This window comes from Numida meleagris, chromosome 7, assembly GCF_002078875.1.
Source record: "Numida meleagris isolate 19003 breed g44 Domestic line chromosome 7, NumMel1.0, whole genome shotgun sequence".
NCBI lineage: Eukaryota > Metazoa > Chordata > Aves > Galliformes > Numididae > Numida > Numida meleagris.
In genome coordinates, this window is record NC_034415.1 from 27,689,470 (window position 1) to 27,717,263 (window position 27,794).

General features: G+C 44.6%; 1 protein-coding gene across 7 annotated transcripts in view; it reads right to left on the reverse strand.

Annotated features, from left to right (window-relative positions):
* The window catches only part of DOCK7 (dedicator of cytokinesis 7), an 89,581-nt gene that overhangs the window by 2,677 nt on the left and 59,110 nt on the right, over positions 1-27,794 (reverse strand). Inside the window, exons 23-47 of one of the 7 annotated variants that reach the window (XM_021405179.1) lie at positions 27,142-27,234; positions 25,853-25,942; positions 24,739-24,834; positions 24,472-24,612; positions 24,187-24,300; positions 23,659-23,829; positions 22,482-22,621; positions 18,801-18,970; positions 17,804-17,958; positions 17,068-17,250; positions 16,464-16,599; positions 15,629-15,725; positions 13,490-13,586; positions 12,679-12,813; positions 11,840-11,992; positions 11,290-11,448; positions 10,955-11,055; positions 10,157-10,349; positions 9,437-9,580; positions 8,339-8,470; positions 7,289-7,303; positions 3,033-3,158; positions 2,000-2,089; positions 1,051-1,287; positions 466-609 (exon numbers count right to left, since the gene is read on the reverse strand). In XM_021405179.1, the coding sequence (XP_021260854.1) occupies positions 466-609; positions 1,051-1,287; positions 2,000-2,089; positions 3,033-3,158; positions 7,289-7,303; positions 8,339-8,470; positions 9,437-9,580; positions 10,157-10,349; positions 10,955-11,055; positions 11,290-11,448; positions 11,840-11,992; positions 12,679-12,813; positions 13,490-13,586; positions 15,629-15,725; positions 16,464-16,599; positions 17,068-17,250; positions 17,804-17,958; positions 18,801-18,970; positions 22,482-22,621; positions 23,659-23,829; positions 24,187-24,300; positions 24,472-24,612; positions 24,739-24,834; positions 25,853-25,942; positions 27,142-27,234 (3,312 nt within the window). Of the gene's footprint in view, positions 1-465; positions 610-1,050; positions 1,288-1,999; positions 2,090-3,032; positions 3,168-7,288; positions 7,304-8,338; positions 8,471-9,436; positions 9,581-10,156; positions 10,350-10,954; positions 11,056-11,289; positions 11,449-11,839; positions 11,993-12,678; positions 12,814-13,489; positions 13,587-15,628; positions 15,726-16,463; positions 16,600-17,067; positions 17,251-17,803; positions 17,959-18,800; positions 18,971-22,481; positions 22,622-23,658; positions 23,830-24,186; positions 24,301-24,471; positions 24,613-24,738; positions 24,835-25,852; positions 25,943-27,141; positions 27,235-27,794 lie in introns of all 7 variants that reach the window. The other 6 variants (XM_021405175.1, XM_021405180.1, XM_021405178.1 and 3 more) reach the window with 6 other exon arrangements.

A 27,794-nucleotide genomic window follows, 5' to 3' on the forward strand; every position in this document is an offset into this window, starting at 1 on the left:
TGGAGGTTTACTCATCTTCCCTCAAATTTTCCCCCATGTTTCTCCACTCGTTAGCTTTGCTTTCCACTTTGTTCAAAAACCACAGCAGGACACGATCTTAGCTCCAAACGCCAGAGTCTGGCTAACCAAAGGTGAAGCAATGAAATCTCATTTTTTTCTTTAAACAAGGGAAGGAGAAGCAGTCAGAAGTGACTACAGATGCCAGGAAGGGACAGGTAACCGAGGGAGAAGGGCTATCTCTACTCAGCCACTTCCCAGATCTAACCATGTTTTATGGACTCTCACTCAAATTGCAAAGTTATCCAGAGCAGCCGGTCTAGACCCACCAGTGATCTTGAACACATTCCATAGATTGAATGGGGAAAAAAACCACAGTAATTTGGAAATAAGGCCCAGTGCTAACCATGCACTGAACGGAGTGACACGCGCTACCCCAGTGTCTCCCATTCAGAAAGCGATTCTCACCTGATTTACTGTGGTACCTACTGATCCCTGTAGCACCATCTGCAGCATCTTTGGGTCTGCAGGGTCTTGGTGAGTCGCAAAAGCTAATTCTTGTGTTTTCTTCTGCATGTCCTCTATGGCAACTTCAATGGGCGTCAAAATGATCTAAGCAAGCAGCCAGAACACAGGACGCTTGTTACGGCTGAGAGAAATGCCTTAGGGTGGCACAGTCAAGTGGTAGAGGACACCAATAGGACAGACATTGTGTGACAGTATGAAGGGATGACAAGGATTGGAACTCGCTGCCCAGGGGATGGTGGGGTCACCGTCCCTGGAGGTGTTCGGAGCCGTGGGGATGTGGCATTGGGGGACGTGGGCAGTGGGCATGGGGAGGTGGCCTGGGGTTGGGCTGGATGATCTTAGAGGTCTTTTCCAACCCGAATGGTTCTGCAATTCTATTCTATGACTCCGCGTGGCCCTGGTATTTAACGTACAATGGTACATCGTGGAAGAGTTTCAGCAACATCCACTTCCCTTCGTCTTGTATAATATTTCCCTTCAAAGGAGACCCGTGGGGATGCCTGCTGGGCAGAGCGCGGGCCTCACCTCCTCTTTGTGAATGACGTTTATCCTGGTTTTGATGTAAGGGAAAGCGTGGGACGTCGTCAGGATCGTCTTGCGCTTGAACTGCTCGTGCAGCTCCCCGTGAGCTCGGCCGTCCAGCGTGAAGGGCGTGCAGTACATGAAGCGCCGCAGGTTGTAGTTTTTGTCAAAGTAAGTTATTCTGTCCTTCATCTCGTACGTGTCAAAGTAAGGCTCCACGTAGGTGATCTGGATGTAGGCCTGCAGGAAGGAACCCAGGGGTGCACAGAGATGAGATGACTTCTGCTCCCTGCTTCCCAGCAGTGCCGTAGCCTGCTCTCCTTCCTCTAGAAAGAAGAACTACGACTGCTCCTTGCCTTTACTCAGAAACATCACATTGATGTTACTGGGGTGCCTGGTGGCTACTCAGCACTTTCTGAACTAGATACAGCACTCTGCCCCTCTCAAGCTCTTCACATGAAGTATGTCTTCCCTTTCTTTGCAGATAATGCCTAGTCCTAAACTAGACTTAATTATTTCCTAGGCACATTTCTATTATTTCTGCTATGCTTAAAGGAGCTTAAAAGACATAGGACAAGAACGATAAAATGCTACAGCTGCAAAAAACAAAAACAGAAACAGAGAGGCTAGAGAATGGAAAACACCCTTCCTTCCTTGCATTCAGTAGAGATTAGAAACAGGCATATGCAGCCCAAGTCTGTAGTGTCTCTTTGTCTCTTAACCTTCCCTTCCGCCAACCCCACAGGGCACATCGCACAGGGCAGGAAGGAAACTGCTAATTCTGCACCCTTTTGCTGGGGAGATTTTCCCCACCTCTCTTCCCTGAGATGCCCTCTAGCTTTCTTCATGGAAACCATCACCTGCTTGGTGAAATCCAGGGCACGATTTGGCGCAGTACATTTATGTATGTTCAGGACCAGTTCTACTGTTGACCTCGTACTCGTGCTCTTACCTTGTTGGGATCTAGTTTACACTTGTCCACGGGGTTTGAGTCCTTAATCACTTCAAGCACATCTTCACCAAACCGTTCCCCATAGAATCCCTACAACCAAGAGCAAATGCACTGAAACACAACATCACACGCATCCGTCAAAGGTGGGGGTTGGAGGGACAAAGGCACATTCAGGGGAGGTGAAGCTCCAAATGCCTTCAACAGCAGCTGCACCAGGGCTGAATGTGATCTGCTGAACCTAGGAGAATTCAATCAGTCGCATTCCAGGGGCAACAGGAAACAAATGAGCCTAACACCCGGAAAGCCAAGAGAACTCGGGAGCCTTCCAACTGCACACACGCGCTGCGGGGCTTTGAACAGCCCTCTGAGCTCGCTGTGTGTCTGTGAGCTCAACTGAAAGCTGGGGTCAATGCAGGATCTGCTTGGAAATCAGGTGCTGTCAGAGCGCGGCTCTGCTGGGCTGGATGAATGGGTCTGAACTCAGTTTCATGCGCTCAGACCTCAGATAACACTGCTGCTTTCAGTGCCATGTGACAGCAACTGAACTGTGAGCAACAACAGGGGGTCAGATCCATTCCAGCAAATAAAATATGGCCAGGTCTGAGGGATGAGTTGCTGCTTGCAGAGGCACCCAAAGCCAAGGCAGATTTGTCAGTTGCCTTTGCTTGTTCGTGGCTGAAACAAACTTCAGACACCCACTGAAACAGATGCCCACTTTGGGGGCTCTGAAATTCAGCCTCTGTAAAGGGCACTATCTCTAGGAGAAGAGGAACGTGATGTGAAGGTAAGAAAATGAGAATAAAAAGCAATGCTTTCCAACAGCTGGATTCTGAAAGGCAACTCAGCCTTTTTTCAAGCCCAAGTCATCCCATTTACATCAGGCAGCTGAAGAGAAATGTGAACACTGTGAAAAGCCACAGACTCTCAAGTGATGGTAGCAGGTCTGCACCTCACATGATCTGGGAATGACAGATGGAGAACAGACAAACTGCAGTGCACAGAGAGAACAGGAGGTCGGCCGCAATCATCTCACCTCAAGCCTATGGGAAATCTCAGCTAACTTTGTTATCGCAGGCTCCTTGTAAACAAACTCTTGCTCATCCAGGTCTCCAAACTTAGTTCCATAGAAACCAACCCTGAAGTAGGTGCCGAACATCCTCTTTCCATCCTAGGTTTGGAGAAACAAAAGGTTATTTCAGCGTGGGGACGAGCACACCCCAAGCGTGGCTGCAGGAGGGCTCCTGATGTTACGCAAACTCAAAAAGAAATCAAAAATGAACAAAGGAAAAATAGAAAGAAAGAAGGGAAAGAAAAACACACCTGGAACTCAGCATGAACACATTTAGTAGCAAACAACGCAATGAAATTACAAACTAAAATGAGATTATACGGATCAGGTACGACCATCAGCCCAACCCTGCAATGGCTTCTGCCACCCCAGGAGGAGCCTGGGGCTGTTGGATGTTGGGGAACAAAGGTGAGTTCCTATGTTTGGGTATTATTTCAGGCTCTCCGAGCACTCTGCAGCCATCCCTTGGGCTGGTCCATAGCTGCCGACAGCCTGCAGCACGCTGGGAGGACACAGCACACAAACACCCCTGGAGATTCCCTGCAGGGCCCCACAATCCACCCTGATCTAACTGCAGCGTTGGGCTGATGTCGATGCCCGGGGCACTCACACACACACACACACACTGCTGGAACAGCGCATGGCCCCGGGGGTGTCACAGCCTCCTAGGGACTGACTGCTGGGATGGAGGGCCAAAGTCACTCCTGCTGAAAGCAGATGCAATTCACTGTGTCATGTACCTGCTTCCTTTTGAGCCAGTGGTGAATTTGGCCCAGAAATGCAACAAAAGAAGAGAAACAGAAAGATTTTTGCTGGAAAGTAACAAAGAAAATCTGATTAACAGAAAGAGGAAGAACGCTTTATAAATAAACCACACCTCTAATCTTGTTAAAACAATTCACTCTGCATGCACAAACCAGAAACGCTTTTCAGCAAGAAACTGGGAAATGTTCACCTTTACTCTCGTGAGAACGCGTGTGCGCAGCGCTCAGTGCCCAACTTGGGGCAAGGTTTGGGCTCAGAGAGCACCTGTGGGTGCCAGAACTAACCAGGATTTGGCCCTGTCTATGGGGCACGTGGGGTACAGAGCATTCAGAGAGCCCAACTCCTACAAGGTAGCAGCCACACGGACATCTGCACACATGACTTGTTGTTACAGCCAGTGTACGTTTATGTTGCTGTAAAAATAACAACGGGAGGGGGAGAAAACGCTGTCTGTTATCAGCATTAATTCAGAAGTTGTTCTGGTAGCATTTACTAAATGCAGAAAATAAGAGCAATGTGGGAGGACTGGGAAGCCCAGCAGCTGGGAAGCCAGGTGAGACCCAGCTCCCAGTGCACGCTCCATCACCATGAAGTCCAGCTGCACCAGCTTTCCCTTATCCATCCAGCTGCTGACATTCAGTTACCACAAGGATCTCAGGGAGAAGGAGCATTGCTTGGCACTGATGGGACACAGCACCTCCACCACACAGCCCTGGAGCCATCAGCCACGGGCTGAAGCATCAAACCCTTTGTGTTCCCTCCCTGAGGTTTTGTGAGAGAGTCTTTGGAGTGAAAGGGTCTGAGGTGGGAGGTGGGGAGGAGGAATGCCTCCATCCTGTTTGTAGAGGCAGCCTCCCAGTCTGAGGCCATGCTGGGAATCTGCACCTGGAAACACTCCGCAGGTGAACAAAGGCCCAGAGGCTATTCCCTGCCAGTGGGGGATGTTCAATAGCTGCGAGCCCCCTGGGATGAGGAGAGCTCGGTTTCTTGCCTGGAGTGAACAGGGGATGGCTCTGCAATCCTCACTAGGAGCTTTTCTTTGCAATTTAGCCTGTACCAAAGTTTCTGGAATCGCAGTACCGAAATCGAAATGCGTCACTTAAAAAATACTCCATGGTCTTGTTTCTGAGAAGAGCTAAAAATGCAGATATGAGGGAGAAAATATTAAAAGCATTTTATCTCCTATTATTTTTTGAAAAATAATAGGTCTCGGGGAGGAGAAGAGAATGAAGGTGAACACTGAATAGCCATCACAGAACCGGCAGAGCAGATAACAGCCACCATGACAGAGGAAGGTTCATGATTTGTTATTATGCATGGTAAATACCTTTCCAAATTGCTGGGAATCAAGTTTGAGTTATCTCTCGCATACACACAAAAAGCTTTGCCAACAAGATCCGAAAGAATCCAACACGGGACTTCTGCTCCGCTTTCTCCACCAGCTGAGCAGCAGCTGCCTGCAGGCAGAGCCAGCCCCAGATATGCAGGAGGGAAAGCAACTCCTTCGTACACACTGTGCAGAATGCAAAATCCAACCATCCCTACCAAAGCGAGCGTTCTCTTTTCTTGCTCCATTTCACCCAAGGCCCTCCGCAGCATTGCCAACTATTGCAAATCTTTCAAGATACATTTTTCAATATTTTTCAGCTCTGCTATTCGAGGCAACATCACAAGGATTCAACATGTATTAAACCAATGGAGCAGCAGAAAATCCCACCACTCCAAAGGCATTGGTGCCAGACTCGGGACACTCAGGCTTGTAGTTGGCAATGCTGCTTTTCCTGGGACGCGAGGGGTGAACCCTGCTGTTGGCATAGCTTGTTGGTAAAATGAAACTGGGATTTCCACAGAGAAAAACAAAAAAAAATTTAAAAAAGGGGGCGGGGAGGGGAAACGGGGAGGAAAAAGCAAAAAAAAAAAAAAATTCCACAAGTAGGAACTTACCACAACAGACAATAGTAAGAGTGGGGAGGAGGGTCAGCAACCAGGGCGATAGAGGAGAAAACAGAAAGTATTTAATTAGGGAAATTCCAAAAAACAAACAAGCAGCAAATTGGCAGCAAATAAACTTTAAAATAAAAAAAAAAAAAGGGTGAGCATCAACCGAGGTATTTAAAAATAAGGAAAAAGGAAAAAAAAAAACATGCAACAAATCTGAAAGCTACAAAGCACAAAGATCAGAAAAGTGTGGCAATGAAAGAGCACGATGACAGACGAGAACATAAACCATGGGTGTCTTTTACCATGCAGTAAAACATGACTGAGTGATGTTAGAACCATAACCAATGACAGAATTTTCTTCAGGGGTCGATTTAGGGGCAGACTAATCAAGATAGATGCTCACAGGCCTTCACGTGCATTGGCTATTGGATGTGGATGGTTTGCATTCCTATGACGTGTCCGAATCTCACCTGCTGGGACTCCTCACAGGAGCAAACAATGATTTACAAGGCCAGCCCTTCAATGGCAGGGGCTGTTTTTGAGCTATTGAATTTCACTTCTTGCTAGGCCACAATTAAAAACCGTCTTTCAGACATCGTCAGCCCAAATTATCTGTCACACGAGGCAAAGGAACTTTGATCTTGGCCCCAGTTCAGGCAGCGTGGGCTTAAATGCTCTCCTGTGTTGGAAACTTGGGGGGTGAGATGGCTCATCATGAGAAGCCCGACTGACAGAAAAGCAGAGACCAACTGGACAGCTGAAGTCTATGCAAATAGTGCAGTATCACGCCCACGAAACATCCAAAATTTCTTCTGTGACTTCTTGACACTCGTGTACCAAGGGTGTCAGCTGGGCTGGGGCCTGACTGATCCAACTCCCTGCGCTGGGTGCAGCATCAGATGAAGCTGACTGCAATTCCTGTCTCTAAGCCAACGTGTGGTTCTCATGGTGTATGCTGCAGAAATGTGAACAAACAGCCCCTACCAAAATGGAAGCAGCAAAACTGACTCCAGTTAACACAACTGAGCTGTTTTACTGCCAGATACGTCTACGTAACGAATTGATTGTTCCGAAATGAACAGAATAAAGGAGCCTATTGTCTGAGATACAGCTTGCACATGCAATAAACCAGTTTTGTTTTTCAGTACCTCTGAGCATTATTGCTTAAATCGACCCCTGTGGGTGGGGTGAAAATATGGTATGAAGGGATGTTGATGCTGATGAAAAGAAATATAAACGAATTATAAAAACAAACTAGTGATGATACAGTGGCTCATTCACCAAAGAACCTCATTAGTGGAATACATCAGCATCCATGCACTACCTACAGCTTCTTATGAAGAATTGCCTACTACAACCACAGTTGGTTTATTGGTATTTCTTTGGTTAATGAATTCAGTTTTAACAGCAGACAGCAACAGAAATACCCACAACTAGCACATGTGGGCAAGCATTGGCGTGAGTCATCTGACAAATCTATTAGTGTTCTTTACTAACTAAATGGAGTTACCTACCTCCCAGCCAGTACTCTGTGTAATAAAAAGTAAAAAGCGCATGTCACAGAAACAAAAAAAAAAAGTTCCAAAGGCCAAAACATGACCATCAATGTAAGGCAGCATAAACTTGATATGGTTTCAATGATTTAAGACATCGTGCAACCAAAACAGACCTCTCTGGCCCAGAATGATGCTCAAGGATTGTCCCTCACTGGTTCATTTAACCTCACACATCTGGCAGGGCCAGAACACGGGGAAAACAACCAGACCCTCAGCTGCTGAAGACCAGCTGGATCCCATGATGTTGATGCACTGATTGACATCTACTGATGTTAGAGCAAGGGTAACTGCACCAACAGACAACAGTGTACCAAGCAGCTCACAAGCAGAAAGCTGCCCGGGCTGGGGGCTCAGAGTAGCAATGGCACATACTGCAGGAGGGTCTGCCAAGCCCGTGCTTGCTTTCAGTGAAGCCATGCACCCAACAAGTATCTCCCAGAAGCTTCCAGAAAGTTGCCAAGTGCTCTCATCCCCCTGCTTAGCTGATGTCTGTTGGGCTTTGTGAAGGCTGGTAAAGTCTGATGTCTCCCATCAAATGCTCAGCACCTACGCTGGTGGGTTTTGCACCACCTCAGTTTACAAAGATTCTTTCAACACCTTAGCCACCATATTAATAGGCAAATAAAAGTCCAACATTTCTCAGCATTACCTACCAGGCTAAAGGCAAGAAAGAGCGGTTCTCCCAGAAACAGAGCATGCAAAATACATTTTAAAACAACATCTGAAAGAATTAACTGGCAGATGACTGGAACTTTTTAACTCTCAGATAATCCTGCAGTTACAGTAAAACTTGGTATGTGATGTTCTCCCACGTTTCTCATGGCAAATATACAGAGAGAGAAAACTCCAGTTAGTGATCCTCGCATTTACTGCAGATCACCATGTAGCAGTTCTTGTGTAATCTATTAAAATGTTTGGGTTTTTTTCCTTGATAGGTAGTTTTTATTATAACCAAGCAGTCAAAATTTCTTCACAATTCACATTGCAGCTGAAAATCCAAATCATTACCTGGTGAACGATCTTGCTAAATGCTTCTTGGAGTTTACCATGAATAGTAGATAGCTTCTTGGCATCTCTGTTAGCTTCATGAATAGGAATAAGGACTTTGTAAACCTCATTAACTGCTTCATACATGCCAGCCTACAAAAATAAGGGCCATCAGATCACTCCATCAGTTCAGCAGCAAGAATGACACATACTCCCAGCATTTAAATTTTAAGACTGCAAAATAACAAGGTGACTCTCACACCAACAGGCACCATGATGTAATCAGCACCTTTTCCTTAAAATAGACCCATACATAAACGGAATAAAACCCCCAGTTATCTTGGGAATTAAGAGCCTACTGCATTACACACTGCTACTAGTAGATGAGATTATTGGAAGAAATAAAATTGGGTTATTGTGGATGGATGTGTGCACAAGAGCTCAACAAGCTAATTCCCTGATCTACGGGAATTAAACATGGAAACTCAAGTGCACAACAGAGCTCATTCTGTTTGGTGTATCTTCAACCTGAGTGATGTTTACACACACTCGTGGCATGCTGTGAAATGGGCTTTGTGAAATTTTGTTAGGATGTCTCTAATGGAGATGACCCGTGGAAAGAGACACTGCACCATACAACTCAGCCAGCCCACAACAGCACTTCTAACTCTTTGCTCCAGAGTTACTGCTGCTTGTACTTAGACCCACTGAATATTTCGTACTGTGTTGCAGGATACAATTCACTTGCTGTCATTTGTTTCTGATGGATACACCACCAGCAGCTCACTAACACTGCTCACACAAAGCTCTCAGCCTACCCACTTTGAATAGGAGGAAAACAGTACGGCCTTTATCTGCCACTGCCAACTCCACAATGTGCAGTGTTGAAGTGAAAGATGCTAGGAAACCAGAAAGGCCTCTTTGCTCCTCAACCCCGCTCACTGCTGTTCACTTGAGAGGGCAAACTGAGCTGTTCTGATCAGCTCAGCTCCCAGTCCTCCACGTCAGTTAAGTGGTTACAACAGAGCTGCACAGTCTCATTGAGAAAACATTTCCCATTATGGTGGCCAGCAGCGTGACTGCTTGAAGGAGAGAGAGAAAGAAATTAAAGTCTTCTACCATGGAGAAAGATGCTGCAGCCTGCTCCAGCAATCCCACCAGACCAGCTTCCGTGAAATACTTCCCAGAACAGATCCCTTCTTCATCTGGTGACACAACGTCATCAGAAACTGCTGACTCTTCCAAAACATTAGAAGATATGTTCTAAGGAGACATAACATATATAAAAACACGTATTCAATTTATATGACATTCAACACTTTGAAAGCTTGATGATTTTCAGTCAAATCTTACAACGTTTAAAGCAGCAGCCATCAGATCCTTTTTGTTTCATCTCCTTCTGAAACGCCAGGGTGCTTCAGCACAGGCTTAAGCTGATTGGAGCAGCCCACCTGTGTGCTCAGAGCTAACTGCTGCTTGTTTGTTCTGCTCAGTGTTGCTTTGCCTAACGTCAGACACAGGAACCCCCTGCACAAGTTACTTCAGAACAACTCACTACGCAGCGGCTGGACTGAGCAGATGGTAAAGAAAGAAAACTTACACGGAGAAACAAAAGCAACTGGATTCGTTCGGCCTACGGATGTAAGGCTCGGGGGAATCAAGACAGTTTTCAAGCACAGAGATCATTTTCAGAACTTGCCACGATGCATTCTCCCCAGAATAAACTGAGTGAATGCAGAGTGAGCATCTAAACAAGGGAATATCTGGCATATGGGAGATGCTCTGCATGTAAGCAGCAGTGACAGAACCCCAGAATACACGAGAGATGATAAACTCTACCTGAAATGTAACGCATCCTACAGGGAGGTACTTCCTGTCCTCGAGCATGCTCAGGTACTCAGCCACCAAGGCTGCAGAGTGCACCAAGCACTGGGCTGACTCGGCGTGATTGCTCCTCTCCGAGTGCTTCCCTGCCATGTTCTGCAACCAGGTCAAGCGCAGGTCAGGGGAATTCTGATAGCCCTTTGCAATCCTAATAAAAAATTAAAAATAAAATAAATTAATAAAAGAGAGAAAAAAACACACACAAAAAAACTCTGCAATGAGTATGTAGTTATTTCTGCTTAAGTAACAACACGTCTCAGTGGTAGGCTAGGTAAATACAGGAGATATTAAGCAATACCTAAATCACTTCACAGATTTCTCAGCTAGCTACTGGTGGGCAAGCAACTGGATCTACCTAGTGATGGCACATTGCTTTTAAGGGTGACTGCTGAAGCTCTTGACTAAACTTCGTATTTCACCTGGAGACTGGAACTGCAGTGTCACTGCTCAAAAAATATGCTCTGTAAGGGCTCAACTGAAATGTTGTTCATTTGAGCCCTTACATTCAACATTTTGGTCCAAAACCACAGAGCAATTAGCTGTGTTTATATTAGGTGAAACATGAATCATGGCAAGCAATGTAAAATAAGCTTAAGTTAAAAGTAAAACGATTGCCAAATGAATAATCAAGGTTCACAGCAACACAACACTCAGTGCTCTAAATACAGAAGCGCCGCAGGCACCCAGCTTCTTCAAACACCATGTGGACACTGACATGGACTGTCCCTGCTGTGCAATGAGTACGGACTCTACCTGTACATCAGGTCAATTAGCATTTCTGGATCTTCCTGGTGCTCCTTCATTTTAACTGTGTCAGAGAGGATCATATGGAGGTTGAACACTAGATCTTGGACCTGTAAAAAATACACTGCTGTCGTGAAGTGGCAATGGGAATCAAGCTACTTACTGCTATGCCAGGGCCACAGTTGCTCTGAGCCTTTGTGTGGTTACCTCGCTGTCAGAATTAATCAAGGATCTGGGTTTGATGTAGTCAGGTCATAGAAAAAGGTATGTAGCTCCTTCCAGGAATGCATGCAGATTCCAGGCTGCAAATGAACTAAATGCCACTTTTCCTGTGGTTCTTTTACCTGATCAGGAAATGTTGTCTCTCTAAGTTCCAGATCTTCTTCAGCGTATGTTAAAATAGTCTTCAAGGAACGTCGTAAAAATTCCTCATTGAAATTCTGGGATGTCCCCACCAGGGACGAGAGAGACATAGTCACCTGCATTTTCACTCTGGCAAAGTTCTGCAACAGAGAAATTGTATTTCAGCAACCTGCCAATACTGTGCACTCGCTGCTATCAGTCCCTGGGGCCACAGTCAGTGTGCCCCTCCAGTTCTGCTGCTCAGCATGGGAGGCTGTCACCAAGGCATGCCTCGGTGAGCACTTTGTTGAGGCTGAGAACCTTCTTAACACTTTGAAGCACACGTGGATTAGTAAACCTAGGATCTAATTAGAAATTAGTAACATCTGGAGGAAAACAAAATCCCAGTATTTCTAACTCATTTTCATCCTTGTCTAGCTGATCAGCCCTTTAACAGCCTTTCTTTCACGGGAATGAATACACAGGGCTCCATCCAGCAGTCCCCAACCAGTTCATATAAAATAACCTAATGAAGTGCAGCAGGATACTCACATTCCCAATCTCAAAGTTTTGCCTCATCAGAAGGTAAAGTGAGGCACTCGCGTGTGACCGTATTGTGCTGATGCTGCTGCTACAGTGCCTCAGGAGCCTCAGGCACAGATCTGCACACTGCTCAGTCTCCTCTTCAAACAGCAGCTCAGGGAACTGGAAGAACAGCACATGAGAAAACTACTGCCTGGACAGACAGAAACAAGCACTCAAGACATAAAGGCCAGGCTGATCTTCAGCAGCAAGCATACACCAGCATTAGAGGAAGTACAATCCCCTCTGCTTTGAGGGGAATTTAGAACGCTTCACTTTTACAGTTATAGAAAACCAAGGTCATTGGCAGCACTGGAAGACAATTCCTTTTACCTATCCCCACCACTCCTTGCTCCTGCATTTACACCCTTAGACCGACTCGCACTGATTCCAAAACCTCAGGCTTAAAACTTCAGGCTATTCCCAGTACACACAGAAACAGAGGAAAAGTTTAAATTATGGTTCAATTAAAAAAAAATCAATTTTAAGCGTGATTCATCCTTAATTTCAGCTGCTCTTTGTGCTGCCTGCTGGCTAAGTACATCTGCTAGCCAGCAGGAACCCACACCACGCTCACTCCGTGTGAACTGCACCTTTGTGCACAGCCATCAAACCCAAAGTGCACAAATACAGGACCCAATCACGAAAACCATTCAGGTTTTATCCATCCCTAGGCCCCACTTCCTGAAAATTAGTCCTGCACAAAGCAGTAAATGTTTGGTGAAGTGACAACAATGCAAAGGGAAAAAACAGCCCCATCTTCCACGAGCGCTGCTCAGGATCTATGATAGCATCCGCACAGAATTCACCTTTGAGACCAAAGCTCTCTGTGTGGCGAAGCAGTGCTGGAGATAAAGTGCACTTTGGTTGCAGGCCATGCTGTGAAGAAGCACCTTCAGCACCCCGCCGAGGATACTCTCCTTGGACTCCGTCAAAGAAACAGTCTGCAGTCAAAAGCAAACCAAGGGTCATAGGAGCACAAGCAAACCTCCCGGGGGAGCAGCAATAACCCTGCTGAAAACCCCTCTGGCATGAAAAAATGGCCCACTTGGCTGAGCCTGAGTCACAATCACATTTCTCAATCAGCTCCGGGTGATGAAAACCTGACCCACGAGCTGAAGTCAATGCAATGACAAGGGACAAAACTGCTGTGTGTCCATGCTCACCAGTGGGTAGGGAGAAAACAGGTAGATTTTGTACCCACAGCAAGGAGCCTGGAAGCTTTTCTGCACTGTGCCAGTGTGTACAGACACAGGAGACTGACCTGGAACTGAATGACTTGAGGCAGATTTGGGAAGGAACTAGAGGAATCTGTTGTAATAGGGCAACGCTTGCAAATGTTTACTGTCTGTTAACGGAGTTTTAAAAACAAGTATTTCTCACGCTACAAAAAGGGAACAGTTTTGAAAAAGACTGAAGGAAACTACGGTAATTTAAAACCATATTGTAAAGGGCTGAGGATGAGGAGAGGCATTACAATCCTTCCTGCTGCAGCAGTAGACCTGAACAGTTCTGACAGCGTTCATGCAGTCAGAATGGCAGGAAGGTTCTATTTAATGAACTGCTGCCTGGCCGGGTGACCCTAATGGTATGACATCTCTTTTCTTCTACCATCCTTACCTGTACAACTATCTCTAATGTATCCAAAATAATTAGATTCGCTTCTGTTGCAAGATTTCCATCAATAAGTGCCTCGTGTTCTATCTCTGCTCGTGATCTATTCAGAGAAAAGAAAGCAATACAGTTACTTTCTGTTTAAGAAGTAAGCCCACACATTCTCCATTTGAAAATATTTTCTCATTGGCAGGAACCCCTTGGTTACAATGCACATACTGATTGCTGGACAACACTACAAAGATATTTTAATGTACCCATTAAGAGGACAGGAAGAAAGACTTGCTTTTTGACACATACAAACTTACAAGCATTTAGAATCAAAGTCCAACTCAAACTGGTTTAGTAGCATTGTAAGGCATGCAACAGTGAAACCAGGAACAGAACAAATGGTTTCATGTTATAGGCTATGGACACACGGTGGTGCTACACGAGCTGGGATTTCTGCACTTTGATCCCAGCAGCTAGACTGGTTGCAGTGCAGAGTGCACACTGCAGGGAGGTCATCCCTGCCCTCTTACGCGACATTACATTACAGTTTTTGAAGAATATCTTCCACTCCAAGAATAAAAAGCCTACACAACCTTGCAGTTAAATACCAGGCATTCACTTCCCTCAAAAGGCTAACAAAATTCATATCCCCACTCACACCAGAGGTCCTGGGAATTCAGCAGAAACCACTTCATTTCTGCAGCGGGAGTTGCACTTGCCAGAGACCCAGCACTATATTTAAAGGGCCCAGTTACAGCTTGGCCTACACAGGTGCCATCTCTGACAGACTCATGCCAGGCCAAATCATGCTGGGGGTGTGACACAGAGTACTGACAGAGCAGAGCACACAGCAAGGAGGATGGAGCTGACTCAGCCCAAAGTGTTCCTGGAACCCGTACTGCAGCAACGCTGCTGTGCCACACTGCTTCCCCTGGGAGCTGGGTCACACACTATCTACTCTTCAGTCTCCAGAGCACAAAGGCTTGGTGCCTGCTCCTTCCAGGCCGAGGAGAGGGGCCCAGACCCTGTGTCAGTAGTGAACTGATAAGTTCTGCAGGCCAAACTTTAATCCAGTGTAAGTGCCCACCAAGTGCAGTTGAAGCATGGTGAAATTTATACGTACATCGCTTTGTCAGGAGGTTAAAACACACTGTTGATTTGGCTTTCCTGATGCCTCAGCCAGACTGCAGCTTTGGAGAAGAAGTCACTACTTGACATAACAAGAGAGCTACGCTTTTGTGTAGGACAAAATAATGAGAAGCTGTAAAGATGTACTCTCAAATCCAGGAAGCATCACTATGTCTTTGTGAGCAAAATTTGGCCTGACCTCCCTCCAGGCTCTGAGGACGTCGCTCCTCAGTTTCTTCAGAGCTTCACTTGGGCTGAGATTACTTTCCTAGGATTAGGAACAGTTCTGTTGCTGGGAGGATGGAGACTGCAGGTTGCAATTTGAGGAAACAGAAAACGTGCACTGCAAAGCTGAAACACAACTCCTGAGCCCTCCAGATTAAACCACACTAGGAGAGGGAATTATAAAGGAAATGGGTGTAATAAGCAAGAAGAGCTCATTCCAACCGGTTGCATACACACACACTGAAAACTTCTGCCAAGCATCACAAACAAGGCTGTGATGATTGAGTCTGCAGATGTATAAATGGCAATTTATAAGAACTGCACACCAACGCTACAGTACCTGGCTGGTTTGTGGCTTCTAAAAGCACAGCACATGTGGAAAAACAATCAAAGTGATGGATTAGGGCAGGAAAGGAAAGCGAGCTTTGACAACTCCAGAATGCTCTTACGGAATAAAGGAAATATGACATGGGATATATATGCTATCTGTGAATATTGTTCACGAATCTTCTCTCTAAATTACAGCTGACTACAGGATTTTTAGAAGGCAATGGATTGTATTAGTCTTCTTAAATCTCATTTTAAAATACTGAGAAAGTAAGGAACAGTGGAAAATAAGAGTTAGACCAGGCAGTGTTAGGCAAAAAAGTATTTGTACACTGCCACACCTGCTCCAGCGGAGGGCTCAAACCTGCTCATGCAAGAGCTACTTAGCTGCCATTGACCTTCAACGGGGAGAGAAACCCTGCAATCCCACAGGCACTGTGACATGGTTAAAATAGAAGGATAAGGCAGAGTTACTTGTCAAGCTTCTCTGTGTTTTGACGCCAGTGAGTCATATCCTTTCTCCATCTCAAATTCTCTTGACTTCCAAAAGCGCTCCCAGAAGGACTTCTCTCTGTAGGATAATATTGAAATAATAGTAGAGATTCAATATTTTTTTTTAAGTAGCAACTCTACATTGTTCACAAGCAACAGGTGACAGCAAGCTATAACTTCTTCCTTAGAGTCCAAAGCTGTGGCACCCAGACCAAAGAAGTCTATATGGCCTCTAAGTATCAGTGCTAAGTGTCATGAGAGGCAACTTCACTTGCAGTCATTTTCATCCAAGTATTGAGCACGGCAGACCACCACAGAGCTAAGTGAGACAGACTGCAGAGAGGTAACTATCAGAGCTGCTAAGTGAAGCACCTTCTTTGGACTACTCAGAGGCCTAGGTTTAGTGATCCTCAGCAGTCTGACATTACTGTTTGTCAGTTAAAGACAGCAATGTCTTCAGGATGGTGCTGAGATCTCATTTCCTACTTCAAAGACTTTCTGCCTTTATTGTCACCACTGGGAGGGCAGGGGAATTTCACCACACAACGTCCCAGACAAGGGACAAAGGCAATCAGGCCAGATTTAGGGGAAAAAAAAGTACAAAGGTCCCTATCTCTCTGAAATGACTCATTTAATTACGTCTCTAAAATATTATTCCACTTAGCCCACAGTGAGTGGCTCACAGCTATCAGGAAGCCTCTGGCAGAGTAGGAGACCAAACCCAGTTCTGATTCTTAGTGCTAATCCCTGGGCTATTTAGGGAAGGGAGTAGCAGTTTTTGAAAGAAGGGCAGAGCGCAGAAGACGTCTTTACTCACCCAGCTGTCCCCTGCTTCTTCGGACCATTTCCTGCCTTGCCCCTATGCTTCCCAAAATAGCTTCTTCAAGCTTGGCTCTCATGTCTTTTGACTTCTTGAATGTCAGACTGTTCATTCTTTCAAACACTTTCTTGCCCTGCAAGTTTCAAATGACAGTGAGGGAAGTTTTTCAAATTGGGTTATTTACTTAGTGTAACAATTCAAAATATCAATCCTATATGAAGAGAGGAAAGAAAGGAACACAGGTTTAGCTGCTAACTAGATAATCTACCAGATCCAGCAACACTTCAAAAAGCTTTCTTGTTGTTGGGAGCAAGCAAAATGACCAAGAGCTATCCCCTTTTCCTGCAGCAGTTCCCAGATGAGTGGCAAGCAACACAAGCTACATAAGAAATGAAAGGAGACAGAAACACTTGCACAGCTGAAAAGTAAACATGGAAGAAGGCCAGAGGCTGCACAGAGATGTGCTCAGCCATGGGATTTAGATTACAGGAAATACTGAGGAGTGAGCAGGAAATGCCTTTCTGGAGTTGTACAAAGGATGGGAGTGTAATGTTTCTCTGTGAGCCTTAGAAGAGACTTCAGGAGGTTTAAATACCAGTACCTTGTATTCAAAACAGGATACGCAAAGATAAAGCAAATCCAGCAGGCGATTGAGCTGCAGCACTGACAGGTCTGTGAACCACTTCTGTAAGACACTTTCATCTGCATTCTTGAGCACCCACAAGAGACAGATCAGAAGGCTGCGGCTGGACTCTGTTGAAAAGGTGGAGTGCTGCCTGCCACTCTAAAACAGACAGGACAAGACATTTGTCACATTGGATTTCATGCTCAGACGCTTCAGTCATCACTGAAAGGATTTCCACAAGGTATTACTCTGGCCTGAATAATTGCCAGGTAGGAACAGAAGTGAATAGGGAGAAACAGAAGGGTCTGCTAGAACTGGGAGATGGCCCATTTATATCTTCAGCTAGGTGAGACTTGGATGTGGTAGAAATTTTTGATAAGAACTTATATTGACCATCGCAATTCATGGAGCTTTTATGTGATTGTTTCAAAAAAGAGAGAACCTTGATCAGAAAATTCTTACATTCTCTGAGGTTTGTTGATTCTAATCCCTGCCTGACACTTACTTATAGCCCCAGTGAGACAGGTACAATAACACCCAAACACAACTTGCTCCCCTTGTCTCTCACCCTCTACCTCCCTGTGTAACACCCAGCTACAAAGCGATACGAGTCCCCGCTGCTCACTGATCAGCCCTACAGGGCGTGCACGGGTAAATATTTGCTTATTGACACAGGGTGAGGGTCAAGGAATAGGCAGGGATAGCTTTGTACCGATGAGGCGAGTAGAAAACTGCTGGGTCGGGTGAGCTGAGGGACTGATGTTCCTGCGATGGCCATGGCAACTGTCTGGCTTATCATGCTTCCGCTCTCGCCTTCATAATCATCAGCAGCGACGCAGCTCGGCCTCCCTCGCTGATTGTGGCTCTCTGTTGAGAAACACACACATCCCAGTTAATCCCCAAATTCGAAGGGTCTCTCCCCAGCCTCCCTCCGCAGTGCTCGTTTCACTGAACTGCCTAGGAAGGCACACTGAAAAACACCACACCCATCGATAGGGTCCTGCAGGTAAACAGGGCTGACTATTATTTGGGATTATGCGAAGCTAAGGCAATAACAGTTTTCAAAACCAATCTATATAACCTCAGTATCTAGAACCCTTCTGCAAATAGACCTTTCACTCCTTTGAATACCTGACACCATGACCTTACTTTTTTCTTTACTGTGCCGTTAAAACTCAAAGGACGGCGAGGACTCCAAATCCCAAACGACTCAGACCAGACCCCCTGCCCTGAGCTGACATGTCCCACCTCTGCTTCTCTGCAGGACACTGTGCAAAGCACACCCGAAATGAGATGCTGACAGAGCACACCCTGAAAGGAAGCAGAGGAACTCTGCTCCTTCTTTTTAATTGTTCTGAGACTTGCACAGTGTCTGGGATGACTTTTGAGTCAGGTCAGAGCAGGGAGACGGGCCAGGCTTACACAGATACCATCCAGATGGCAATTAAAATGCACTGCCAGCTTTTCACTTTATGCAAACAAGTGAGCAAATGTAGCTTTGAGTGTTCAGCCACCAAGGATTTTGCAAGTGCATTTTAGGAAATGGATGTGGAAACACGTCGAAGTTATTATACTTCAGAAATGTATGCAACCTCATCCAGCAGTAAAGGGACCTGTTGTTTCAGAACCAACGGAATTTATTCTAGAAAAGGAACGTTCAAACTTTGTGAGCAGCTGAACATATAGCCATAGCACAGAATATGAAATACCTGTGAAGTCGTAGAGCTGAGGCACTGTTTCCATGATCACACCAATCAGAGGTAGATACAGCATTGCCACCCGGGCCTTTACCTGCGGGTCAGCGTACCGCGGGTCCGAGTCGTGACTGGACAGTAAGTTGTGTACCATATTGATGACCTTCTTATGCAATCCAAATAGACTGTTAAAAGAGAGTTGGGTCACAGATTCATATCTTCAAAGCAAACTGTATTTTGTAACTGAGTGGTTTTGGAAAAAAAAAAAAAAGAAGAAGAAGAAGAAATCCTAGTTTTTATTTTTAACTTCACATAAACTGTCATTGCGCTTACTCTTCGATCACCCAAGGACTTTAGAAATGGCTGGCTTTTGACCATGCCATATAAAAGGTACAAAAATATCCCGCTGAGGTGTGCACCCAACATGATGCGAGCACTCTCACATTTTCTATGCAAAAACAAAGCCCCAGCTTTGCAATGCTGCCGTACGGAGTCAACTGAAGAATGCTAGGAGAGCTAGGGAAATACACAGGATGGGGAGAGAAACTTGAGAGTGGGTTCAGTGAAACCATTTGTACTGTTCTTTTCTGCTTCTGTTTAACTCCACTTACAGAGAGAAAAGCCCTCCTAAAACTGAACACTGCTTTTATCAGATGATCAGGAAGTTTCTGCCTCAGTTCCCTGAATCCCCATGCAATTATTCAATCAAAACAGACTACAGCTCAGTGACTGAATGCAAAATGTCAAAGAAATGGAGGGGCAGAAGGAAAAAACCAGCAGGAAGTGGCCTTCCTCCTTATTGAGACGCAAACAATGGCAGGGCCCAAGCACCATTCCCTTTTGCAGAACACTATGTGTAAGCCTGCTGGTGCTCATGCCTTATGAACACAAACCCCTTTTGCTTTCTCGAGAACTCGCTCTGCTCCTCTCAATCCCCTCAGACACCACACAGAGGGCAAACTCTCCCAGAGCAAATAGCATGGGTCTCTGTAGCTATTTGCTTCTGGAGGCAAACCAGTCCAATGCGACAACTCTACCCCATGCACAAAGCAGCCAAAGAAGCTCATACATGATGCAGTAGCAAAACATAAGCTTCAGTGTTCAGACCTGTGGTATTAAAACAAGGGCCGAATTTCAGGCAGTATCCACTTTACCTGAAAAGCAGAGTTGAGTTCTGGTTAAAAAAAGGCGAGAGGATCTGAGTGGATTGTTGTGGGTTTAAAGTGGTTATAAAGACACCAGTACAGGTTAGGAAGACAACAGCTAGTTGAAACTACATTTCTCCCTGTGTTTTTTTACATCATGCCGAGATAAATCCTACGGTTGCCTTGTCATTATCAATGAGATCCCAAACAGCTAGGAAGGAAATGCTTATTTAAATGACTGGCAGCACAACCTTCAAATTAAAGAAAAGTCTTTGTATCATCTGGAAGGAGTGGCATCTAGGCTGCACTAGAATAGCTGGAAGCAAGCTATCCTGCAGGCAATGGAACTAAGCACAGGGAAAGCACATTGAAACAATGCAGTGCAATTAAAGCCTAGGGCTACACGGGTTTCTTTTCCCCTTTTCCTGAACAAAACGAGTACAAGATCAACCCATATGGAGGAGGAAATGTGACCTGCTTATCTTTCTGTCTGATAACGCAATGAAGCGATCCACTGGCCCCTCTGACATCTCAGCCTTGGCACAGATTTGAGACAGCAGTGCACACCTCTGCAAAACTGACTTTTGTCGGTGAATACCCAGGGTCAAATCTGATTTTCTTGCTTCTGTCCTGTAATGTCAGTCAACACAGGCAAGGCAGGCACTATGAAATGAGCGATAATTATCACTGAATAATCAAGACATCACAGTGCTGTTAGCAAAGAAAATCTTTTCAAGGCCTAACTGCCTGGACTGACTCTCTAGCTTGTTTCATCCACACGCTGTCTCATCTGTTAGACTACAAGTGCTCTGGAGGAGGACTGTGACATCTTGTGATGCTGCACAGCACAGAGGGATGTAACCAAACCATCGCCTTTAGGCAACACGGCACTGCAGTCTTTTCTTTTCAGTGCAATCCAAAGAGCTCTCATAAAATGGGTGGACTAAAATGTAGTGCATTTTGCAAATGGAACAAAAACGAGCAAGGAATAAATGAAAGGCTCCACAAGATCTAACACAAAGTTCTAGTGGAATGAGCAACTAGATGGGTGGGCATCCCCCTCCACTCCTGGGATCAACTGTGAGCTCTTTCCAAGGGTGGCCAAAATATTTTAATGGTAAGCATGTAAAAACCTCCACTAATCATCTGCTAATGATCCCACCTGACCATTAGTACTCTTCTCAGGCATGAGAAGAACAGACTTGGACAGACTGACACCCCACTGTGCATCAATCAGGGCAAAGGCAGGTTTAACCCTGAGAACACCCAATGAGCTGCAAACCACAAGTCATTCTGGAAATCTGTAACAAATAAATGCATTACTAATACACACCTTCACCAAAATTCAGGAGCTTTGAATAAAAGGGATTTCCAGAACTGAACTGGTATCAGCGGGCTTTTTCTGTCTACAGAGGGCTCCAGATAGGAGTTGTCTCCCTAGCAGGCACAAGCAAAATCACACTGACAGCTCCTTTGTGCAGCTGGACAGAGATCAGCACCCAGGTCCAAGCTTAAGGGCTGAGAACAACAAGGTGACAGAGCTCAAAAAGCAGGTATGTGAGAACAGAAAGGTAGTGAAAATAAGAGCAGATGAGATCAGAGACAGGACCTGACTTCTAATCAGAGAGCAGGATATTCCTATGCTACAAATAGGATTTCTGCAGAGAGTGTGAATTGGTAAAGATTTGCTGCTGCTTCTGTTTCCGATCAAACACGTGGGACTACAGTGTGTAATGTACATACACAAGAAAAAATACTCATTTATGGCACCACTTTCTTCTCCAACAGGAAACACAATTAATGTTTAACTCCTGACACCTCTTGGTAAAGGGGCAGAATTACCCATGAATCATCAGTATTCATCGACTCTGCTGATATTTCTGGGTCCACCTTGAGAAAATGCCTGCAAGAGAACTTAGGACTGCAGAAGCAGTCAATAATTTCTACAGAAATCCATTTGAAAGGAGCAAGGCAGAAAACAGCTCTAAATAACAAAAGTAACAGACTGGATGTCAGGACTACAGGCTGCACTCCCACTTCAAAAAATTATTTGCTCCACAAGCCAGGCAAGTCACTGACAAACTCTGCACACTTGACTCTATTTGTCTACTTATACCCATGGGGGTCTCACTGATGCATAATTTATGTTGATACAGAGCAGGGAGGACCACAGGCAAAATGCATTAAAACATTTAAAAACACCAGCAACAGAGACTTTCTAAATACTGAGGACTATTTTCTGGTTACAATTGAGAAAAGCAGTTTTCCTCTTGGAGCTCCAGTGGTGCCCCTGTGGGGAGCTGGGGGCTTCAGAAGGAATCCCTTTACCCCCTCAGCCAGAAAAATATAATTGGAATCATGTTCACAGTGCCAGTGCTAAGGAATTGAGAAACAGGGAAAAAGAAGAGGATTCTCAGAGTTAAAGAATAGGTTTCTTACCTTCTCAGCTCACAAATATAAATTAACCCTGGCCAGGCCAGAATTTGCTTGCTATCCACTATTTACTTGGAATTACAGAAAACTCTTGAGGAAAAAAAATGTAAAGATTTACCCTTCTGCATCAGGATCTAAAATGACAGCCAGTTCTGTTAACACAAGCCCAGCCAAGTAATGCTGCTGACGGAAAGGCACAGACAATTCAAACATATTTGCAATCTTCTGGTCTTGGACATTTGTGGAGAACCCAGAACTCTGAAAAAAAAAAAATACCAAGTTTCAGAAGCTGCATAATAAGGATCCTTGGAACACAGAGAGTCAAAGCCTGTGAAACACATCAAAAGCAGTCTTCAGAATTAAACACAATCTCAGGTAAACTACCTTTTCACATTTTGTTTGGATCTAGGCACATCTACTTACAATATATGCAAGCTCTCTAGCCCTTCTCTTAATTCTGTTTGTCATTACTGCCTTCTCACCTACAAGACAGCCTTAGGGAAGGTAAGCCAAATAACCTTCAAAAGTGCATTAGTTAAACTTCTAACTCAGGTACGGATGCTTTTCCTCAGGCTTAAGAAAGCTTTAATTTGATTAAGTTTAATTAATTTTTCAACTAATTAATCCACCTGAACAAAACACTTGTTACTTCACATTACGTTTTCTGAGCAGGCTAGGACTACATTACAGTGTACAGGAAGTCCCTGGTTTTGTAAGAAAAGGGTAACACTGCACAAAGTCTCTTTTTAATGGCTCATTTATGCTCATACATAATATGGAAGGGGATTCGGTGCCTTGGATGTGTGGACACTATGGGGATACACATATGGGCTTTCTTTTTTCAATAATATATCTCAAAACAAGTCAAAACCTACGCAGCAGGAAACACTGTTACACTTGCCCCCAAAGTCAAAGTCTTCATGTCAGAGATGCTTCGAGGTTCAAGACGTTGCAGGAAGAAGTAAAACTAAAACTGCTGTACCCAAAGCCACATCATCACCCCAACTGCCTGCAACTCTTGCCTGGCTCCCAAAGCCTGTCCCACATAGCCCACATCCACCCACTGCAGCCTTTCCCCAGCACATCAGTGGCTCTTTCAAGTGAGAGCTGTCTTTGTGCGCTTTCTAGCTGTTCACCTGTTCTTTCTTGAATGAAGTTAATTTCTAAATAAATACTTCCAACAAATATGAGCAAGCGGAGACCGAAAATGCGGACGATACATCTGCCTCGTATGATTTAAGCCTCAGAACAAAGCTCAGATGGAATTCCCACAAAGGGTCCTTGTTTCAGGGTACCTGAGAAGTTGCTGAAGACACGGACGGTGATGGAGATGCAGGGGGTGTGAGCAAGCTGCAGGGTAAATTCAAGGTGACGTAGTGTTCGTGGCTGCAAATGATACGAAGGAAGTCCAGCCTCAAAGATACCAGGTTACTTGGGTTTGTCAAGGTATACAGCTTTGAAGACACCTGGCAAGTTCAACCCGTGAGACTGCAGTTAGCACCAAAGCAGAGCATAAAACGCAGCACTGGCTCTCTTGTCCCACCACTGCTCCCAAAACCACTTCCAAGGCAAGAACTAAAGAACCTGGTATCATTACATGACTCCACCCACATCACTTCTCTGTGCTACAGATTAAACTTCTGATGTGCAGGAGCCACACACCTCCCAGTCAATACCAGCACATGTAGCAGTACAAGATGTATATAACAGCCATATTTTTACAAGCAAATTAAGAACTGTCCATACTTCACTGCCTAAGAAAACTAAAAGTAATAGGATATGCCACTGATCACAGCGAAGTCATAATATTTATCTGCATTCACCTGTTTGTAGCAGGTCTTAATAAGAGAAAAAACAAATCCTCTGTCCATGATAGACAACAGATCATTGAGGAAAAATGCAAGACTGGTGTTGAGCCTTTCAACCATTTCTGTATCCTGGAGAGAAGGAAGAGGAAAAACGGAAAATGACAAAGAACACACTGAGCAGTAATGGAGCAATACAATCTACTCCAATGACAATTCCTGGTCTAGGCACCAGCAAACAACACGCAGCAAGGTCTGGTGCCTGAGCTCTGACCTGAGCTCGCTTTAATTGTTTGTCATTACCTTCTGAAACCGAGAGACTATATCACTGGCAATTGTGCTGACCAAAGCAGATACATCATCCATGAAACGCTCAGGAAAACGATTCTTTCTCGAAGTATCCAGTTTGTCAGCAAAATACAAATGATGCACCATGCTCTTCACCTATAGGAATATAAATTACAAGGAGTCACTCGTGGAAATGAAGCAGGATGGAGAGCTGGTTGTTGCTGTTTGTGTTTTCAATGACGAGCGTTAAGGCAATAAGCAAAGTGCTTCCAGTTTGCTCACCATCAGCTCGAAGAAGAACCAGGCCTGCTGCAGGGCTGCCTCCCGCACACTCCCACTGCACACGACCCACTGTAAGGCCAGCTCTTCGTGAAAAAGCTACACAGAGGCAAATCCAGAGTTAGTCCAAGCCTCAACAGCAGCTCACAAAACAGTCTGCATGAGAAATGGGAGCACGGTCCATGGAAAGTACGGCAAACAATGAGATGAAGCAAAATAATAACTGGGAACGTGACAGCAGCGGTGGTATCCCTTAAAGAAATCCCCAACTAACAATGAAGGATGATGTCATGATATGGAATGTGAGAAACGTTTCAAAGCATCTTGCTCCGAAATTGAATTTCAAGTGTCAAAAGAATTTTCCACCCACCCAAAAAAAAAAAAAAAAAGGTTTGGTGCTCATATTAATTTATTTTAAAAGTCTACCTTTCTGCCTGGTCTGATTTTCGCAGGAAAAAGGAGTAAAAAGTGGACATATAAAGCAATTTGTACAAAGACGTACATTTACTGTGAGAAAGGACTTAAAACAGTAAGAAAGAAACGTGGGGCTAAGAACCAGCTTTTTGATTTCTTTTCTTGGAAGCACCAATCCACAGACTGGACACTGTCAGTGGCCATAATCCCACCATACCAAAGTCAGGCACTTTGCCTTTCTGATGTCGTTTAGTAGGATCTCATCTCCTCAAAGGGACTGTACTTCCAAAGCAACTCCCTCCCACTTTCTGGAGTCACTCTGGATTAACACCTATGTAACTGAGTTCAGAACACATCTGTAGTGCCAACCATCTAACACCCTGTAATTTTGCACACAAGGATGTGTCATTTACATGCCTAGACAGAGCTATTCGTTATTTGTTTTAAAGCCATAAATACTTTGGCTCCAAACAGCATGGACATTAAATCAGACAAGCTACTCCTGAACGTTTTACTCTTCCCAATTCAGCTCTGACAGAATACTTCATATTCACTACAGCCTGGATATTCAGAGGTGCTAAGCAACAGCAGTTCCTAACGACCTCAGAAGGAATCAGGCTATAGATGAAACAGATTGCATCATGTTTTCTGAATGACTTGACCTCCCTGCCCCACAACATCAATCGTCTTCACTGAAATCTACCTTTTTAGTTGGTAACCGTCCTGTTAATGTTTGTAAGAAACTTGACGTCTCAGTGTGCGAAGACATACGATTACAACTTCGATCCGTAGCCTACGGAGTGGAGATGAATGAATGATGACAGGACATTAAAGTTTGCTGTGGATGGGTTTTCGCAGCTCAAGGACAACGTACGTTTACAAAAATACTGTTCCAACTGTAGGCTTTTACTGCCTTTACACCTCTTTATGCATTCTCAAAGCCTTACTCATTTACAGATCTGGTTTAAGCAACATGACAGCACTTTCTACTGTTTTAAGACACATAGGCTATTTAAATAACTGCATGTTCTTATGCACAAAGACATTTAGTGCTGCAAAGCATGAAACCTTTTCATCATTCAATTTTATCAACATGCATATATCAAGGAAGTAATACTTGTCATTTCAGTGCCATACCTCTCACTCTACCAGACCAAGCACGTGGGGATGCACCCCACAGCGACGCTGCTGCTGGCACAGAGAATGAGAAAATCATTGAAGTTTTCTGTTTCTGGTGGCAATAATTGGCCAGGAGTGCAAGTGAATAAACACTTCTGGAAGAGTGGCAAACTCGAAAGGAAGTACAGTTGAGAGGTATGTTCAAGGCAACCATGCAGTGGAAAGCAGCAGGCAATGGGGGCTAAATAACTTAAGTCTTTCTGACCGAAGCTGCTATGAAGTTTTCATACTTTGCAACATGGAATAGATACAATTGGACCCAGTAAGTCACTGGTTCCAGCACTTAAATTTACGTCTTTCAAAAGAGAATTCTACATGTGTATCAATTTTGGTTTAACAATATTCCACTCAAACAGTTGTGAAGGATTACTTGACTATGAATACTAAATGCTTGATGAAAATGGCAAAATGGTTCACATTCAAAGAAATGGCAAACACGGACAAAACTATGAAGCTGTGATTGATGTTCCCATTTAGAAATGTGCTCCACCTGAAGCTGAAACTAGTGTTAAAGAGAGAGAGAGAAAAAAAGAAAAGAAAAGCAGTCACAGCATTTACAATTCACAGACCAGCAACCACTGAAATGAAAGAAGGGGACACGTTCACGCGTTTTGAGGTTTTTCATGCAGCGTAGTGAGGTGGTGGGGGAGAAGATGCTAATTTACAAAAACGAAACTCAAAGTTTTCAACGAATATTTAAATAAATAAGGAAATAAATAAGCAAACCACCGAAATCAGAGTATGCACTGAAGGTATTCTACAGGGAAACATCAGGGAAAACAAAGCCAGAAAAACCTCTACCGAAGACACCACCTGTGTTGACTCTGCACTTGGGCTGGGGTTGGATCCCCATGGGGCTGCTTTTGGACCACCAGTGTTTACCCAGGAATTGGAGCGGTCTAAACCCTGGGCATGTAATAGAAAGCAGTTGGGAAAGGAAAGAAATATTACACGTTGCATGCCATACAACAATCAAATCTTTGTCCTTAAAAGCAATCAAACCAGGCGCACTGCGAACACATCACCAATTGGAACTGTTTAAGCTGCTCGAATTCTCAGGCATTTGTTGAGAGGCTTACTTTTGTAACTCATCACACAGGTACACCACATTAATACTCCGGTCCAACCTGTTCTATCTGTAATGCTTGACGTTCAAAAACTATCCTCCTCCTGAAAAATCCCACTCACTTCCATCAGCTGAAAACCAGCACTTCAGTAGATGGAGCCAGCCCAGATTTGTTACGTGACAGAAGAAAATTGGTGCTCGGATGTGAAAACCGAAGGATGCTCTCAGCTTTTTCTCAGATCTTTTTTTTTTTTTAAGGTAGATTACTTGCTAGCCCACAGACTATAAGCTCTCCAGATCCTATGGAAATGCTGTGGAAACTCAAAGAGATGGACTGTCAGCTCTCACAGGTTTTCATGGAGTAAAAATCCTGCACCATTGGCAGAGAAATCAAAATGCT